At 31.4% G+C, this 18,973-nt stretch overlaps 1 protein-coding gene across 5 annotated transcripts in view; it reads right to left on the bottom strand.

Annotated features, from left to right (window-relative positions):
- The window catches only part of Cnksr2 (connector enhancer of kinase suppressor of Ras 2), a 284,365-nt gene that overhangs the window by 176,818 nt on the left and 88,574 nt on the right, over window positions 1–18,973 (bottom strand). For all 5 annotated transcript variants that reach the window (XM_063242887.1, XM_063242888.1, XM_063242889.1 and 2 more), the window contains exon 5: window positions 4,006–4,047. In XM_063242887.1, coding sequence (XP_063098957.1) covers window positions 4,006–4,047 — 42 coding nt within the window. The remainder of the gene's footprint in view (window positions 1–4,005; window positions 4,048–18,973) is intronic.

Below are 18,973 nucleotides of genomic sequence, written 5' to 3'. Positions count from 1 at the left end.
CTTTGGTACCAGGGATTGAACTCATGACCTTGTGCTTACCAGGCAAGTGCTTGCACCACTGAGCTAACTCCTGGCCCCTACTTTATGATTTTAAAAACTTAATTCCTATCTTGAGAAAATTAACACACAAGAAAATATATAACAATCTTCTAGTTGAGACTGGACAATTTTTTCATAAAGAAGCCAGGATGACAACATGCAAATGCAAATGTTTTCTGATATGAATTGTCTCATTAACATCATCTACTATCTTCACTCTCATGTTTAAATTCTCATTTGCTGGAATGCAAAATTGTCCAAGGTAAACATATGACATTCCCCTCTAAATGTCTTCGCTATTATTTATGTTGTTACTCATTTCTAATACTTAGTAACTCACAATCTGTCAAATTGGAAAGAGAAGTGAATTGTTATACACTAATGATTTGTGTCATTAAGAATTTAAAATGTTAAAAATTAAAACAATTTTAAATGATTTAAAATTACTTAAGATCTGATTATTATATTATGATTTTAATAAAATTTAAAACATTTGCAATCATTTTATAGTAAAGACTTTATTTTCTTAGAATAACTAATTAAACTTATATTTAATATATATTGCACAGCAGAAATTCCACTGGACTCCTTTCATCATTTAGGTTCATTTCTTTCTATCACATGGTAGAATCTGAATTTTCTTCAAAAATAAAATGTCTTGTATTTTGTAATCTCTTACAGATTCTCTTTCCATGAACTATGTACAATTCCTTTGCTAAAATTTCAGTATTATGAATATGTTTCTGTTATGTATGAGTGCTATTTCTCCATATAAAAGATATAAACAAATGCAAAAATATACAATACAAACAGTGAAAAACTTTAGGCAAAGAAAAATTATGAATATAAATTGGAGTACAGGATTATGCTAAATATATAAAATGAATACTATAAGATGAATTTGCCAAATATTCGTACTTTAAATTTCTAACTGCCAAGGCATAAGGCAAACTACAGCACTTTTTGATATAAACAACAGAAAAGAGATTACTCCTGAGAGATTTTATAAAGAAACATCAGTAACATACACTGACCTCAATAAGAGCCTTGAAGCATATACAATGAAAAATCCATAGCACCATGCCAGTGTCTAATTCAGCAAATTCAATACTTCAGAATCAAGTCATTGTCATAGAAAATTCAATGCGAATGGAGCAGGCAGTGAGTGACTACTCTAAAGAAATGCAGGAGGAAAAGGATCTCTTCATGTTCTTTTGTTATTAAAAGGAACAGAGATAGCAATCATGAGTTTCATAAGAAACAGCAAAGTACCAAACTAAAAAATCCATTTCACAAAAGAGAATGTGCTTTGTTTTCAGATTGTGTTCAAACGTCCAAATAGATTAATATTTGAGGCCAAAGATTTCACCATTTCTAAAATTAAGATTAAATGAGATACAAATTGACTATCCTTTATTCTTCATGTAATTCATGGAGTAATTCCCAACACAAATTTAATTAATATGCATTACAAAGGTATGCTAATGCAAAAAGAAAACAATTGGAAGTGAAAGTGTTTTTGATTTTGGAATATTTACATATACATGAGACATCATAGGGACACAATGGATGTCTAAACACAAAATTCATTTCTGTTTCATGTGTACTTTATATATATAGCGTGAAAGTAATTTTATACTATAAATAGTTTTCTGCATGAAAAAACTTGTGAACATTGACAAAACAAGGGTGTCACTATTTCAGTTACCCATGTAGACAATCTGTAGTCATTTGTCATCACCACCATTACTGATTCTAAATTTATATGCTACCAATATGTAACAATTTTCTTACAACTATTCACACATAAGTATATAATAGTAAAAATGATGTACTATTGATATAGTGAAAAACATACTGTGTTTGGAGTAACTAAGCAGCACAGTTAAGCATCACTAAAATATTTATATCATCTGTTAACCAGAAGTAACAAAAAATAAGAGCAGAATTTCAGTTACCACTTATGATGCTATGCTTTATTAAACGGCTACTAGAAACTATACTGTTTTAGGTAAGAAATGTCAGAAAAAATTGAGGAACCAAGAAGTAGGTGTTCTAAGGGATGAGGAGTATTTTATTGGATAGTTTTTAAAATATTTTCTCTAGAGTCAGCTGCCTTATTAGTAGTTTTTGACCTAGAAAATTCTCTTTGATTTTAAGCTGTCATAATAGCTTGTATTTTAAATGCATACTGTTCTAGTCCTTCAATAAGCCCATTATACATTTCCACCATGTCACCTACAGTCATTTTTTTGTAGTATTAAAGCCGTTATTTTCATTGTCACTATCATCATAATCACTTTGTTTCAAAACTATTTTGGCTTTGTCAACATTGGTCAACAAATGAAATGGAGGCTCATTTTTCACATTCTGCAGTTTTTTTCTCTAGTTTTTAATTATTTCTGGGCATCATTTTCACATAGAATTTCAGCAATCTATTCATTCCCTTGTTAAAAAGTCATTTCTCAACAGTGTACTCTTCTATAACAGAGGTTTCACATGTACACTATTTTTCAATTTCTTCAACACCTTAACTTTCTGGGATACAGATTAACATCAGTGCTTCTTTTTATTTCAGTTTTACCCACAGAGATATGTGTGGCCCCTTTTGGCATTTTCAACACCATATTTTATACTTATACAACAGAGCAGAGAGTAAGCAAAATAACACAGTAAATAATGTAAGTTTTAGAGGCACCTTGACATATCTGGTATATATGAATAAAGCATTTATTATCCTTTGTGGGGTAGGGGGAACCTGAACATGCACAAAAAAAGAGATATCATAGCTAAGGAGTTCTGAGAGAGTCATTTTTTTCCTCTTTGGTGAAGCTGAATTAACTGTGTTGTGACCCTGAGTATTAACTCTGACCTATCACAAGTTCAGGCATGGAATTTTCCACTTGTGATATCGTGTTGGCATTCAGAAGGTTTCAGATTTTATACTTTAGATCTTAGATTTTTTATTAGTGATGTTCAACCTTTAATATGCTGTGTAACCTAAACTAAATACTTAGAATAGATAAACCCTAAATAAATGTAGTTTCTGTTAACCAGATCGAAAGGGGTTTGGTAGTAATTACTCTCCTTCCATGACTGCCAAGGAGAACAATACATTAACTGTACACTCTTGAGGTCATCCCAATAAACCATTGCTGTGTGAGGAGGGGAAGAGGATTATTCAGTATTACTTCTTTTCTTTTTTTCTTTGTTGTTGTTTTTGTTTTTGTTAGTATAGGTAAGATTTTTTAAAATGTCTCCATTTCCAAATATAAAATATTATAAGTATTCAAACATTTCCGATATATAAAACTAATAATCTGCAGGAACAAAACAGGTAAGAAATATGGATCTTTACCATCCAGTACCTGACAGATGCAAAGTGTCATAATTTCACATCAGAAATGAAGAAGCGGTTACAATAGAGCACCATTGACCAAAAAATGGATTTATAAGAAAGCAGCCAGTTGGCACTGACAAGAAATTAGATGCATTTGGACAGCATATAATGTACACATATCCCAGTTAAAGTAATTAAAAGGCTGTTTAATGGGAATAAGACCAGAGGAAAGCAAATTTGATTATCTTATGAAATATTTTATCCAAATGATGCTAGAAATGAACTGCTTATATTGTAGAGCAGAATAACTCCCTCTGACCTCATTTTATCACAGAAGGACTGTTAAAACTTGCATTTCAAATTCTTTTATATCAGTTGTTTATTTTATTACAGTTCAACCTCGGTACATATTATAATCTACAAATATTTTACATTTCTGTATTTGAAAAAATAAAATGTTTATAACTAATATGCTTGGATTCTTTTAATTTCCTAAAAATACACTTAACTGATATATTCAGATTATTTGTTATTTCTTACTTATTTACAACTTGTATATTTTTAATTACTATTTAAATAAATAAATATTTTGTAAAAGAGATGAAAATAAATCCATGTATACATACCACATGAAGTATTTTATTCTCTGTTTCATATACAGTACAGTCCTGAAAAAGAAACACATACATTAGGTTCAAAAAATCAAGCATTATTTTAAAATAGTTTAAGGATTACATGATAATTTGAAAAAAAAATTGACATTTCCAATAAACAAGGTAATAAGAACAGGAAAAAATCTGGACAGCTATTAACCAAATATTACTAGTTATCTTGCATGGTCAGTTACAGAAAATATCCTTATTTTTACTTGAGTATATTTTCTAATTTTAACAACTTTAAATATATATAATAAAGTATATATATATTAAGCAGACTTTTATTGAAGATGTAATTGAAAACCTACTATCAAAGCAAAGTATAGGTCCTCATGGATTCACTATTGAATTCTACAAGGGATTTGGAGATGATCTAAGGCCACTACTCCTCAAACTCTTTAATAAAACTGAAAAAGGAGCAACATTCCCAAAGTCATTCCTGGGAGCAAGTATAATCCTGGTATCAAAGCCAGAGTATGTGCCAATCAAAAAAGAGAACTACAGGCCAATATCCCTAATAAACATAGATGCAAATTCTCAATAAGATACTTATAAACAGAATGCACCAAATCATTAAGATTATATACCACAACCAACTAGGCTTCATCCCAGGGATGTAGGAATGGTTCAGAACACACAAATAAATAAATGTAATATACTCTATTAAAAGAGACAAGGACAAAAACCGTATAATCATCTTGATAGATCCATAAAACCATTTGACAAAATCCAACACCCATGCGTGATGAAATCTACAGAAAAATGGAAAAGATCTCAATCTGATAAAATACATGGATGACAAACTAATGGCCAACAACATATTGAATAGTCAAAAACTAAATACTTTCACTCTACAATCAAGAACAAGAACAAGATGCCTTTTATCATCACTCCTATTCAATATGGTTCCAGTAATATTAGCTCAAACATTTAGAAAAGATAAAGCAACAAAAATAGTAATTATAGGAGAGGAAGTTAAATTGCCACTATTTGCAGATGACATGATATTCCACAGAGAAGATCCCAAAAACTCCACCAAAAGTTTTCTAGATTTAACAACCAAATTCATTAGCACAGTTGAATACATAGTCAACACTCAATCATATTCCTGTAGCAAACAACAAATTCACTGAGACAGAAAGTAGAGAAATACCACCATACACAATAACACTGAAAAACCTGAAAACACTTAGGAATCAATCTAATGGAGGAAGTAAAAGATGTTTACATTGAAAACTACAGTTCTGTGAAAAAGGAAGTCAAAGAGGATGTCAAAATGGAAAGATGTCCCTTTCTCTTGGGTAGGAAGAACCCAAGAGAACTCTTGGGTTGTGAAAATGGCCATAATCCCAAAATAGTTATACAATATTAATGCAATCCAGATCAAAATACCTATAGCATACCTCACAGAATTAGAGAAAAACTCCTAAAATTCATTTGGAACCAGAAGGGACCTAAAATAGCAAAAGTAATTTTTGAGTAACAAAGGTAAGGCAGGGGGACAGCACAAATCCCTCATGTGAAATTACACTATAAAGCTACTGTGATAAAAACAGCATGGTACTGGTACAAAAACAGACCTAGGGATCAATGGAACAGAAGAACATGGTTTCCCACACACCAAAGATTAAACCTAGACTCATATCTCTCATCACACACTAAACTAGAATTAAAATAGATGAAAGATCTAAATATTAAAATGGAAATATTAAATCTTCAGGAAGATAGAATAGGTAGAATGCTTTAGGATACAGAAGTAAGCAAAGCATTTATTAACAAAACCTGAACCACGTAGGGAATATGATAAAGAATCATCAACTTCCTGGAAGACAGAATAGGTAAAACTCTTGAAGACACTTGTGTAAGCAATGATTAAAAGTAAAACCTTAATCACCCAGTTTTACTATGAGAGTCAATCAACAATTGGGATTCCATCATATTAAAAAACTTTTGAATAGCAAGAGAAACCACAAATAGAATGAAGTGGCATCCCACAATGTGGGAAAAAACGTTAGCTAGCTGCTTCTCATACAAAGGATTACTATCAAGTACATATAAAGAAAAAAAAATAAGACCTCCCAAATTTGAAGACTAAATAAAAAATGGGCATCTGAGATGAATTTATACTTCTCAAATGAAAAAATATAAACAGCAAATAAATACATGAAAAAATGTTCAACTTCAGTGGTCATTTGAGAGATTCAAATTAAAACAAAACTGAGATTCCACTTCACCTCAGAAAGAATGGCAATTATCATCAATAAATCAACCAATAACAAATACTGGAGGGGTTGTGGGGAGAGTTGTTGGTGGGAGTGTAGACTAGAACAAATACTTTGGAAACCAGTGCTGAGATTCCTCAAAAATACTAGGATTAGAGATTCTATATGACCCAGCTATTGCCCTTCTGGATATCATCCCAGAATTAAAAATATTATACCACAGCAATATATGTGCACCCATTTATAGCGGCACAATTTATAATAGCTAGGTTTTTAAAACAATCGAAATGTCCATCAACCAAGGAATGGATAAAAAATACGTGGTATTTTTATACAGTAGAATATTACTCAGTCATAAAGAAGGATATTTAAGACATTAATAGGTAAATGGATGCAACTAGAGACCATATTCATAAGTGAAATGAATCAGACTCATAATATATATATATATATATTATGAGTCTGATTCATTTAAATATATCTATATATATAAAGATAGTTATACTACTAATTTCTCTTAGTTCACTGAAAAAGGTTTGTGTTAATATTGCTTGGATAATTAAATTCAGGTATTTTGTATTCAGAGTAACTAATTTAAAGATCGTGTTTGAAATGTATTTTATTGCCTTTAAAATTAAAAATAAAGAATCATAACCTGGGATCCCATCATATTAAAAAAAAAAAACTTTTCCACAAGAAAAGAAACTATTGAAAGAAGAAAGAGATAACCCACAGAGTGTGAAAAAATTTCCAGCTGTTCCTCTGACAAAAGACTAGTATCTAAAATCATAAAGAAATAAAAAAGCAGACTTGTCAGTTTTAAAGACCTGATCTAAATATGATCATCTGAAATGAACAGACATTTCTCAGATGAAGCAGTAGAAATAGCAAATAAATACATGAATAAATTATAAATACCACTGGTTGTTGGGGATCACAAATTCACAATGGATAGTTTTACATGCTTCCCTAAGGGATGAACAAATGTTTGGAATTTTTAGTCGTACCATTTTGAGATTTCCCATTATTTGTTTAGGCGTGGGTCATCCTCCCCTACCTACTAAGACTAAAAATATTAAGACTAAAACTACAAAGACAAAGACTAAAACCACTAAGACTAAGACTACTAAGGCTAAAGAGGCTCCATGGCAAGACATCCTTAGCATAAGAGCATCTCCGCTCTCTGAGTCATTGGACAATCTCCTCCTCAATCAATAGATACTGAGGATCAAGGATCTGGCTCCCCCGTTCTGTTCCCCATAAAACAACTGGTCAAACTAGATCCCCACTGCACCATCATTTTCTCTCTTGCACGTGCTCTATTTTTTCTTTTCTTTTTTTCTTTTTTGAGACAGGACCTTGCTATGCAATTCAGGCTGGCCTTGTGCTCACTTTGTAGCCCATGCTGGTCTCAAACTTGCAATGATTCTCCTCTATCAGTCTCTTGGGTGCTGGGATAACAGGCATGCACCACCATGTCTGGCATTCTTTCTGCCATGTACTGTAACACTTGGCAGGACATTTGTCCCTGATAATTGATCATTTGAGAGATACAAATTAAAACAACACCGAGATCCCATCTCATTTCAGAAAGAACGGCTATTCTTTCTGGCCACTACAGTAAACAAATAGAAAACCAAGGGAGAAGTTTGCTACAAATATAGCCACGTCTGTGTCTGCATATGCGTATATAAAGTCAACTGATTATTATATATACAGAGGAGCCAAGGTGAAGATAAAACATTTATTTGTGTAAAGTTCAATTATGTGTGCATCTGAATTCATTATTGCCTATCTTCTAAGAATTAAATGATATAAATATTCATAGGAGATTTAATTCCTTATGAATTTTCAAGGAAAAAAGTAAATATGATCTAAATGTATATCCTACTAAAGGTATAATAATTATATAGAAATTAACACATTCAATTCAAAATATAGCTTAACTTGTACATCTCCAGTGCAACATGAGAAAAAGACTTGTTAAAATAATCATACACTATTTACAGTAAGCATATTATTTGTTGACAGTAGTGGTACTGTTATGTTGAATCTATCATGTGTACTCTGAACAATTATGTGACCGTCATTTTATCACTCCTGGTGTCCCTGATATGTATTTTGTTATGGGATAGACCAAATATAGATGTATTGCTGAAGTTAAATGAAAACCCTAGACACTACTGATATATTATGTATGTAATGTACATAATGTATGTACGTATTTCTTAGCTGTGCCCACTGACATGGTGTGGGAAAAATGACCAACTAGTAATTATGAATGTCTCACATTTTATGGTCTTGAAATATAATCTCCAAGCCCTTCTTGGAAAATATGGCTCTACATCACATTAATTTCCAGATCTGGAATAGGAAATGTATAAGATGAGCTTAGATTATATTGTGTTACAAGATAGAAGGAAGACTTGTGCTGGTAGGACTCAAGAGTCAATGTGAAGACATTATAGCTGGTTAAAAACGAAGCAACTAGACACAGTCAATACTGTGAAATACTAAGTACATTACTATGTACAATGCAATAATATTATAGTTAAAACATGCATATACCTAAAATATGCTTAATAATAATTTAATGACAGTAATTGAAATGGACAATATGTAATAGATAAACTATTACTATTGATTCAGCAAATATTTATCAATTTATGTTAGGTATACAGTGATGAATAAAATATGGCTACTAACTTAGAGAAATATAGATTATGGAGATAGCCATTCACATAAATATGTTGACATGCATAGAAGTGTAAGGGGTTCATGCAATTTTAAGTTTTAATAAATTCAGAAGCATAAATATCACAAGATTATACAATTGTATATATTTTTAATATACTAATATATTTCTTATTAAAATTCTACATGACTATTATGCTATATATTACTTTAATCAAATTTCAAATTGTATAAACTGTTTCCTCAGCTGCACCATGGAGATTGAAGAGATAATCCCCCTAGATTTAAGACCCTTCAAAAAATGCAAATCTGGTATGTATTCCATAATTCTGACATGACTCCACAAGACAAGATCTAAAAGAGACAGATACAGTAACTGAGGTGACCAAGTTTTCCACCAGTCTGAAAAACTATTATATATAAATATTGAATGAAAAAATTATTTAAAATAAAGTTAAACTAAAAAATTTCAACCATTACATTTTCAAATAATATTGTGTACATTTGTAGCAATTTAACGTGAAATTATTAAAACTCAAATCTTTTCTAAAACAATTGGGATACCCTTAATTAGTATTAGTGGGATTGGAGGAGTAAAAACAGCAACCGATAACACAAAAGGAAAAAGGTGGCTTTTAATTTGGTCTTGGAAATAATATTCACGTACGGAAGATAAAACATTACTGTAAAAGCAGTATACCTACACTGAAACATAGGTTACAGCAGTAAATTTCAATTTTTAGTTCTTTATGAATGTGTCACAATAACTTAAAAGCAAGTTAAAATGAGCAGTCTTAGGATTCATCCCCAGAAATACAGATTCAACAGATTCAACATGGAGGCCTCCAAGATGATTTTGACTAATGAAATATTGAGAAACACTTTTATATTTGACACAATTACTACATGACAGAAAAGTATCAAGCCAAAAATGATCAAACACACAGAATCTCTAATTCAGTAAACTGATTTTAAAATATTATCTGCTAGGTCACTTTGTTCTCAAATCCTCAGAACTCTGCTTCAGGGCTGGGAGTGTAGCTCAGTGGTAGAGCACTTATACAGCAAGCAAGAGGCTCTAGATTAGATACTCAGAGTGCACGTACCTGCAAATCACACATATAAAACTGAGAGGAAAAATAACCAACAAAAACTATGTACTTTAGTATACAGTATACAGTACATGTATTTCTCTGAGTAAATTCATTTTTTTACTAGTTTACTACTTTGAATAATTGCTTTTACTTGCATCTCTACCTTCTTTTAGCAAGATAAGCTTGTTCATATTGAAAGTGAGACACTTTCACAAAGTGTTAAGGACACAGCATATTAAAAATCAAATAAAAACAATACTAACACAGACAGTGCATATTACCCTGCTACTTTACATTAGGAAGAAGAACAGACTAATGACTATATTTTGTTAAACAATAATTTTATGGAATTCATTTTATCATGCTAAATATTTAAACAGCTCTAAGTACCTTGAGGCATTCATTTTATTAATAACTTATTTTATTTCCATCAAAATGTGATTTTAAAATACTTATTTCTCAAGTGCTGGTTTTATTAATACTTGGAGTCAAATCTTTGTTCCAAGGCAACACACCTCAAATTAAAAAAAATCACTTTATATGGAGAAATCTGTATTTTACAAACCATGATACAGAAAGGTGTATATCTGATGTTCTAGTTATTTTTAGGACAGAACTAAATTTTAAATTTTACATTTGATATACAACTTACAATACTATATAAATTCTGATAATTCTCTTCAGTAGCTCAAGCTGTTTTCTACTATACTTAAAATTTAACATTTTTCTGGAATCTCTTCATAATGCTCCTATAAATCATATGATGCCCATTTTACAACAGACCAAATTCCTAATGAGAAAATATTCATAAAATTTAGGGATTGCTTCATCAATTTTGACGAATTTTCTTCTTACAAAAGTATATGCATAGAGTTTTATCAGGCTGGATCTATAGCTCAGTGGCACAAATGCCTGCCTGGCAACCTGGGAAGTGTGAGGTTGTGAATTCAAACCATGGTATAAAAAAGTGTATGTATAGAAACATTTTCCCACAGATAAGCTATACACCAACACATCCCATAATCCATTATGGTCTCTGTGAACAATGATGTAACTGCTATAATCAACAGAATACACAAAATGAATTCTATTATATGTTCCCAATGATAGTCCATATTTGGTCAACAGGTTCTATGTATCTGGGTGTCATAGCAAGTAGTACATCTCATTAACTATATATTATGATAAGAACAGTACATAGGTTTTTAATAATACATAAAAAGAGCTAGTGAAGGGAAATAGTGTATTCTTCTAGTGTTCCACACAGTTGTGTTTTGTGGAATTTTCTAAGTATAAATGTTATGAGTTTTCATTTTTTTTTGTTTAAAAATAATTAGGAGTAATTTTCTAAATGATCCCAAAACCTTTGGTAATGGTAATTCACACTAAACAACTTAACATCTATTAAAATGTCTAGTTAGGTATGGTTGCACATGTTAGTAATCCCTGTTTGTGGGAGGCTGAGGCAAGACGATCACAAGATCATGACCAGCCTGGGCAATTTGTCTCAGCAAGACTATCAAAATTTAAAAAGGGCAGCGCATGTAGCTCAGTGTGAAGACCCTGGGTTCAATCCCCAGTACTAGAATTAAAAGACAAAATATCTTCATATGCCTAGGTGATGAATTCAGACAATGAATGTTATAATCTTCTCTCTTTTTTTTTTACTCCTCTTAACCTACTCAAGAAACAATTTAGTACACCAAAATGTTTTTGGCATATTCTAAATATGTCAGACATTATAGGCAGTGATGGTGAACCTATAGCACGTGTGCTACAGAAGGGTATTTGTTATCTTTGAAAACTCTGAAAGGTTAGCCACCACTGCCATAGGGTGACCAGAAATAAATTATACCTGGTATTTGGCCACTATGTTTTCATTATTTAGTGAGATAGTGCTCACTCACTTCAGCAGCACATTTAATAAAATAATTTAGTGAGACAGAAGCCATTCAAATAATAATACAAGTTAGATAAAAGATAACAAATGATGCCATAAAAAGAAGATATGTTCTGTTGTGATCATTCTTAAGTATATATCTGGAAAGATTTTGGTATCTTAGTTGGCCTTAAATGTCTTTCAAACCTGGAAATTAGATACTCAAAGCAAGAAAATATTTCAGTTTACTGAATACACTGAACAAATACAAATCAATAAGGAGTAATGGAGACTGTATTGGTCAGGGCGTAAGGTTTGTGGGCAAAATAAGTGGAAAAGAAAGCAAACACAAAAATACGGGATTATATTATCCAAAACTACTGAGGTTTACATTGCAAGACATTCATTCTGTTGTAACATGAGTAAAAGTTTCATTTTTCTAACAATGTAATTTCTACTGACTGATGATTTCTCTTGACAGTCTTTGGGGAAGGGTTGAAAGGAGCCTGGCCTACTTCATATTTATAGTTGACATTACAGGTAAAATGAGTTGTGAGTGTGTGAGGAAAGTCATATATAGCTTAAATACTCCAGCCAACACTCCCATAGGTAACTCTTGTCTTCTTGGGGTTCCTTAAGGCACGAGAGTAATTTTCATGCCATGTTTCAAACATGGGGATTTCTACAAAACAGTGTATCTTCCAAGATGTAGCAAGTATATATGACTTATTTCTACAAAGGACAGAGCAGTGCTAAATTTATTCTGATGCAAATGAGTATTTGTACATGTATGAATATGGGAAATGTGTAACCAAATTTATATTTTATGAAAATCGTGGGGAATATGTAGATTTGGAAGAAAAAAATTTGATGGAAAAAAATTAACTGGAATATACCCTCAATAGAGAATAAAATATTTAATGTGTGCTTGAGCTGAAGTTATAGTAGAAGGGGGATGAGGATAGGTGGATGAAATAGAGGCAGCCAAAAATGAGAAAATCAGATGACTGACTGACAGATACAGAGAACAGTGGAGAGGGAGAAGTTACAAGTATTTTCAGAGTAGAGCTTGGGCAAATGAATAAATGGCTCAGTAAAGATGGAAAAGAAAATTTTGAAAGATTGAAATAATTATATTTTTGGCATTGTAAATTAGAAGTGGTGGAAAGACAGAATATACAATTTAAATTGGGTAGCAGGCAGCTAAAAACTTAATTGGAATTGAATTAGAGACAGATCTTTGAGATACTTACATTGAAATGATAGTTAAAGCTACATGAAAACAACAATGATGAAATGATCAGGGAAGAATATAGGGATGGTGGGAAGAGAGCTGAGGACAGAATCTCAGACAATGTTTATTCAAGAGCCAGGTAGAAGAAAAGTTAATCAGAAGACCAGGATTAAATGGGGAAACTGGTATTACAGAGACAGGAGAAGAGTTTCAGAAAGGAAGAAGGATCAATAGCATTGACATTAACTGACAGACTGAGAAAAATGATTCAAAAGAAGCTTTAAAAACAATTTTAATGTAAAGATTAAAATAAAACTAGTTGCAAAGAACCACCATGGGCAGGTTAGATGTGCAAATAACAGTAAATTATAAAAAAACTATACTTCTAAGATTTTTTTCACAGCAGAAAGCAAATATAAACACAATTTTGTAGAGAGTCAGATCAAAATGATGGAGAAAAATGGAGCAGAAAAAATGAGAGATAGTTTAGATTTATCATGTTCTGCTAATTTACAAAACACTCGGTAAATACATTTAAATTACTCAATGCACAGATGAAATGGAAGCCATATCTAAGCAATTCTCTATGTAACATGATTCTTGTCATTTATCTGGAGAGGAACAAAAACAAAGCTTATTTTTTATAATATTTTTATTAGTTTTGAGTTTTATTAGTTTTGAGTTTTTTGTAGTGCTTTCTACATTTTAAAAGTTTCTAACAAGTTTTCCAAAAGGAAAAGTATAATCTATTTTTAGTAACAGGCAAGAATAATTCTCAACCACTTACTACTTATTCTGATTACTTTTAGTTTTTTGACTTGCAACATTCCAGGTTAAGTATTGATACTATCTAATAAAGCTTTCTGGGATAACAGAAATATTTTATGTCTGTACTGTCCAATTTGACAGCCATTAGACACAGTGACTATTGAACAACTGAAATGTGGTCAGTGCAAATGACAAATTAAATCTACAACTTAATTTAAATTTGTATTTCAATAGCTACATAAAGCTAATGAGTTTTTTTGTTAGACAGCAATGGATGTCTACAGAAATATATTATGGCCCGTCTAACAGTTACAAAATAGGAGGTTATTTCACAAAATTTGCAAATAAGCAACAGTAGAGAACAGATGATGGGACTTAGTTCTCAGGTATTCACTAAATGTTTCTCCTATTATCCTTTCAGTTAAGAGGAAATTTCTGCCATTATGATACCCACAGTACAATGAAAGCATTTTTTCTGTATGGTAATATATGGAAAAGGAGTTCATACTGCTCAAAATACTCATCACATAGATTTGTGGACAAAAATGAAAACAGTGCTAGGAAAAAAATTACTAGCAATGGATATAAAGTAAACGTCTAAACTAAATTTAGACTCATCAAAAACCAAAATCTGAATGCTTTGAGTGTCTATAATACTCATGCTGAATAGGCATGCATTTGAATTGTCCTGGAATGTATTAGCAAAAATGTCATAACGGATCTCTAATTTCACTCTTTAGGCCACTGAAAAACCAGACAGATGTACAATTATCCTCCAAGTACTTCCTTGGTACCCTCCTTCACCATTTTGACCAGCTCAATGAGCACAAAATTGATAGTGCTTTTTGCCATCATTGATTTGAGAAAGAGAATTTATATCTATTGCAATTTAAAAATGACCAATTATTATATGATTTTTTGATTCCAGTAGGTTTAACAAGGTTATGAGTTATAACCAAAAAGAACAATAAACAAAGAATGGGAAGAGAATGTGGGTATGCATAACCCTAGTGGCTATTTATCCTTCTGTAAGGAAATAGACACAGAGAAGATAAAGACATACTCCAGCAGGTAGAGATATTTGGCCATCAAACTGTACATATGTGCATTTTAAATGCCTTGTCCTGTACATTAAATCACACTACAGAACATTCTTCACTCTTTTTTCCATTTTTATTTTTTATTAGTATAGATTTGCAGTATATAATGATTACATCCCTCATGGGGAGTTGTACATGTACATAACACATCTTAATTATTCATTATCTTTCCTCTTCTTTCCCCATCTCTTAGTCCCCTTACCTTGTGTAAAAGATCTATTTGCCTGTTTTCTATTTTTTATTTTGTACTTTAACCATGAAATATTTAAGCTATGTGTCTGATTTATGTCACTTAACATTATGATCTCAAGGTACATCTTTTTTCTTACAAAGATTCAAATTTAAACGTCTTTATGGAAGAGTATTTCTCTGTTGTGTGTAAATATATTTGCTTTACTCATTCATATGCTGATGGACATACATGCCACTTCCAAGATTTAGCTATTATAAATTGTGCTGTTATAAGCATAGGTGTGCATGCATCATTGTAATATGATGTCTTTAATTCTTTTGGAAGTACCTATAAGAGAAATACCTGGGTTGAATGAAATTTCTATCTTCAGATTTTTGGGAAATCTTCATACTGATTTTCATAATGGTTGCACTAGTTTACATTCTTACTAAGAATATAGGATTCACTTTTTCTCACAGCCTTGCCAGTATTTGTTATTGTTTGATGTCTTGATGATAGTCATTCTTTCTAGAGTAAAATGCAATCTCAGTGTTGTTTTAATTTGTCTTTCTCCAATGAGAGAAACTACCAAATTGTCTAAGAAGCTTAACATTCTTCCTAGGGTAGATACAACCCTAAATTTCTTTCTTCTGCTATTTTTAATGCTTCTAGTTTCTACTATGACTAGCTGCATTATGTACTATGTAATGGGCCCAATGAATTCTTTTTCTATCATAAAAGTATAATTAGCAGATAAAAATAATAGCTATGCTTATATCTCAGGTTTATTCAGCAATATAACAACTCCTTATAGATCTATAAATATCAAGTAATATGGAAATATTTTATAAATTAACAAACATGCCAATGCTGTTATTATCATTGCCCAAGACTAGATAGATACAGATAAAAATTAGATTATTCCAAAGGTTCCTTTGAATTTAATGGAGGCCTTGATTCCATAATTCTGTAATGTGGTATCTCTATGACCACACTGCAGTAACTTTATACCCATTACATATAATAATATACTCTCTATCTACATACATTTAGAGATTATTATTATATTTGAAATAGATTATCTTCTTGGATGGCTATTATATATTAATCGATATCAACGTACATTAAGGAAGGATCTTTTAAAAACATAATGTCTCTTGCCTCTTGACATAGTAGTGAAACACCTTATTTTGAGATATTTTCTATCCCTAAGTTCTTACCAAAGCATTATGCCAAATCTCATATTATTTTACTCAGTAACACAGATTGAAAAAAATCATCAAAAGAACAGAAAGATAGAGAATATTTACAAACCATACAACTAATAAGATATTAATATCTAAAATATATACAAAGCTCATAACTCACTAGCAACTAAAACAAGTAACTCAAAATTGGTTAAAGAACCTGAATACATATTTCTTTCTCAGATAAGATATGTAAATAATCCAATATATGTTCAAACTGCTCAACATCACTAATTACTAGGGAAATGCAAATTGAAACTAAAATTATACATCTGCTAGAATGTCAATTATAAAAAAGTCAAAAGACATTAAGTTTTGATAAAGACGTAAACAAAAGGAAACTCTTGCGCATTTTTGGTGGGAATGTAATTTGGTACAGTCATTATGAAATTTCATCACGAAGTTAAAAATAAAATTAGCATATGAACCAGTAAACCCATTTCTGTGTAAATATCAAAGAAAATAAAAATCACTATCTCAGTGAGATATCTGCACTCTAATGTTTGTTGCGACATTATTCACAATATTCAAAATACAGATAAAAGAAAACCTAAGTATCTCACAACAGGTAAATGTGTAAAAAGCTGAGATGCATACAGATACACATACTTAGAGGAATATTCTTTAGTCTTAAAAGGAAAGGAAATCCTGCCATTTGTGATAACATGTATGAATCTGGAGGGCATTATATAATAAGTGAAATAAGCCAGACACATAAAGATAAATATTGCACTATCTCACTTATACATGGAATCTGCAAAACAAAGTTAAACCAATAGTAGCAAAAAATAGAAGAATGGGGGCTGGGAATTTAGCTCAGCAGCATAAGCACCTGCTTTGCAAGCAGGCAGTCATGTGTTTGATTCCTGGTACCAATTAAAAAAAAAAAAACAAAAAACCAAACCAAACCAAAACAAAACAAACAAAAAAAAATAGAAGAATGATTACAAAGGTAGAGGGTGGGAGAAAGACACTGGTCAATGGATGCAGACTTTCGTTATTTGATGACTAACAGTTTTGAAGACCTAACTCATAGCATAGTGAATACAGTCAATAATAATGTATTGCACAGTTGAAATGTGCTAAAGGACTAAGTTATAGCACACACGAACACACACACAACTGTGTGAGGTGATGGGTATGTTAATTAGCTTATTTGTGGTAATTATTTCACAGTGTACACATACATCAAAGTAATTATACAATTTTATTTGCCCGTGTATACTTCATTAAGTTGGCAAAATACATTGGTAATTGCAAAGAGACACATAAGCAGAGGGTAGCAAGAAAGCGAAGATGATCAGCTATGTAAGTAGTCTGATGAAACGATACAGTTATTTTGATGGAAATGAAGCATTACCACAGTCAGAATAAACAGGAGTTATCTAGACAAGGGGTTAGAAAACGTCACAGCAAGAAGAGCAATATGATTTAAAAAGCATAAGTGTTAAAATCAGGTGTATGCAGAAAACTAAACAGCGTTCGTTCTTACTAAAGTTTGAATTATGAAGCAAAAAGAAGTAAAAAGAGGTTGATGAGGTAGCCTTAAAATTTATATTGTACACAAAGAGGGGATCCCTGAAGGTATATAAGCAAAAGAATGTGATGATCAAACATGCCTATGATATAAATACCCCTGATTTATTAGAAATAAAGCAGAATGAGGAAGAATTCTGCCTATCAGGTGTGCAACAAAGATTTTTATATCTGACTTGCTTTCATTCCTTTACATGGTAACTTTCATTATAGAATGGCTTTGGGTATAGTTTCATTTACAATATGTTGGGTGATGCAAATACTATTACATAAAAATGGCTTGGTCTCTATATTGAAGTTATGGAAAGAAGACTCCATAGAAGTAAAATTTATGAAGATTATGTAACAAGGTCGTACAGACTCATTAATAGAATTTGTTAGTTCCATTACCTATAAAGAAACAGTATGTTAGATTTTCTTATTTTTGGAGGCTCAAGTTCAACGCTTATCTCACTATGAAAATATTATTGATGTCAAAAACTGAAATAGTATTAAAAACGAACATAGAAGTTGGAGAGTCTTCTTTGGTTTTGAGACAGAAAAATCTTAACCCTAATTGCTGTCATTTTTTCTTTTGGAATATAAAAGTTACTAGTTTACCAGCTAGTTAGAAGATACTATATGTTCTAATTGCAATACTGTTTTATTTTGATTGTTATTAAGAAGTATTCAAGCTAGAGATTTTCGATGATAGAAACAACTGTTTCCCTATATCCATAAAGTGATCCATGTATTTCCACATAGGGTGGTCATTTAGAGTCAGATCAGGGTATGACTTCCAGGTGTCATACTGCCATATTCCTGGGTAAGTCATTTAGCCTGTTTGAGTCTATTGTCTAACATGTGAAACAGAGACGAAAATACTTCTAAAGTTTATTATGAGGATCAAATGAGATACTGTATTTGCGGATGCTTTGTGAATTATGAAATATTATGCAGACAATTTTCCTTTTAGATGTAGATTTTTGTATCATGTTTTCTGTTAGGTGAAG

The sequence above is a fragment of the Cavia porcellus genome, unplaced genomic scaffold, assembly GCF_034190915.1.
Source record: "Cavia porcellus strain 051 isolate PalLab524CR breed Dunkin Hartley unplaced genomic scaffold, mCavPor4.1 scaffold_33, whole genome shotgun sequence".
Taxonomy (NCBI): domain Eukaryota; kingdom Metazoa; phylum Chordata; class Mammalia; order Rodentia; family Caviidae; genus Cavia; species Cavia porcellus.
This window is presented reverse-complemented; position numbering and strand designations above follow the sequence as displayed.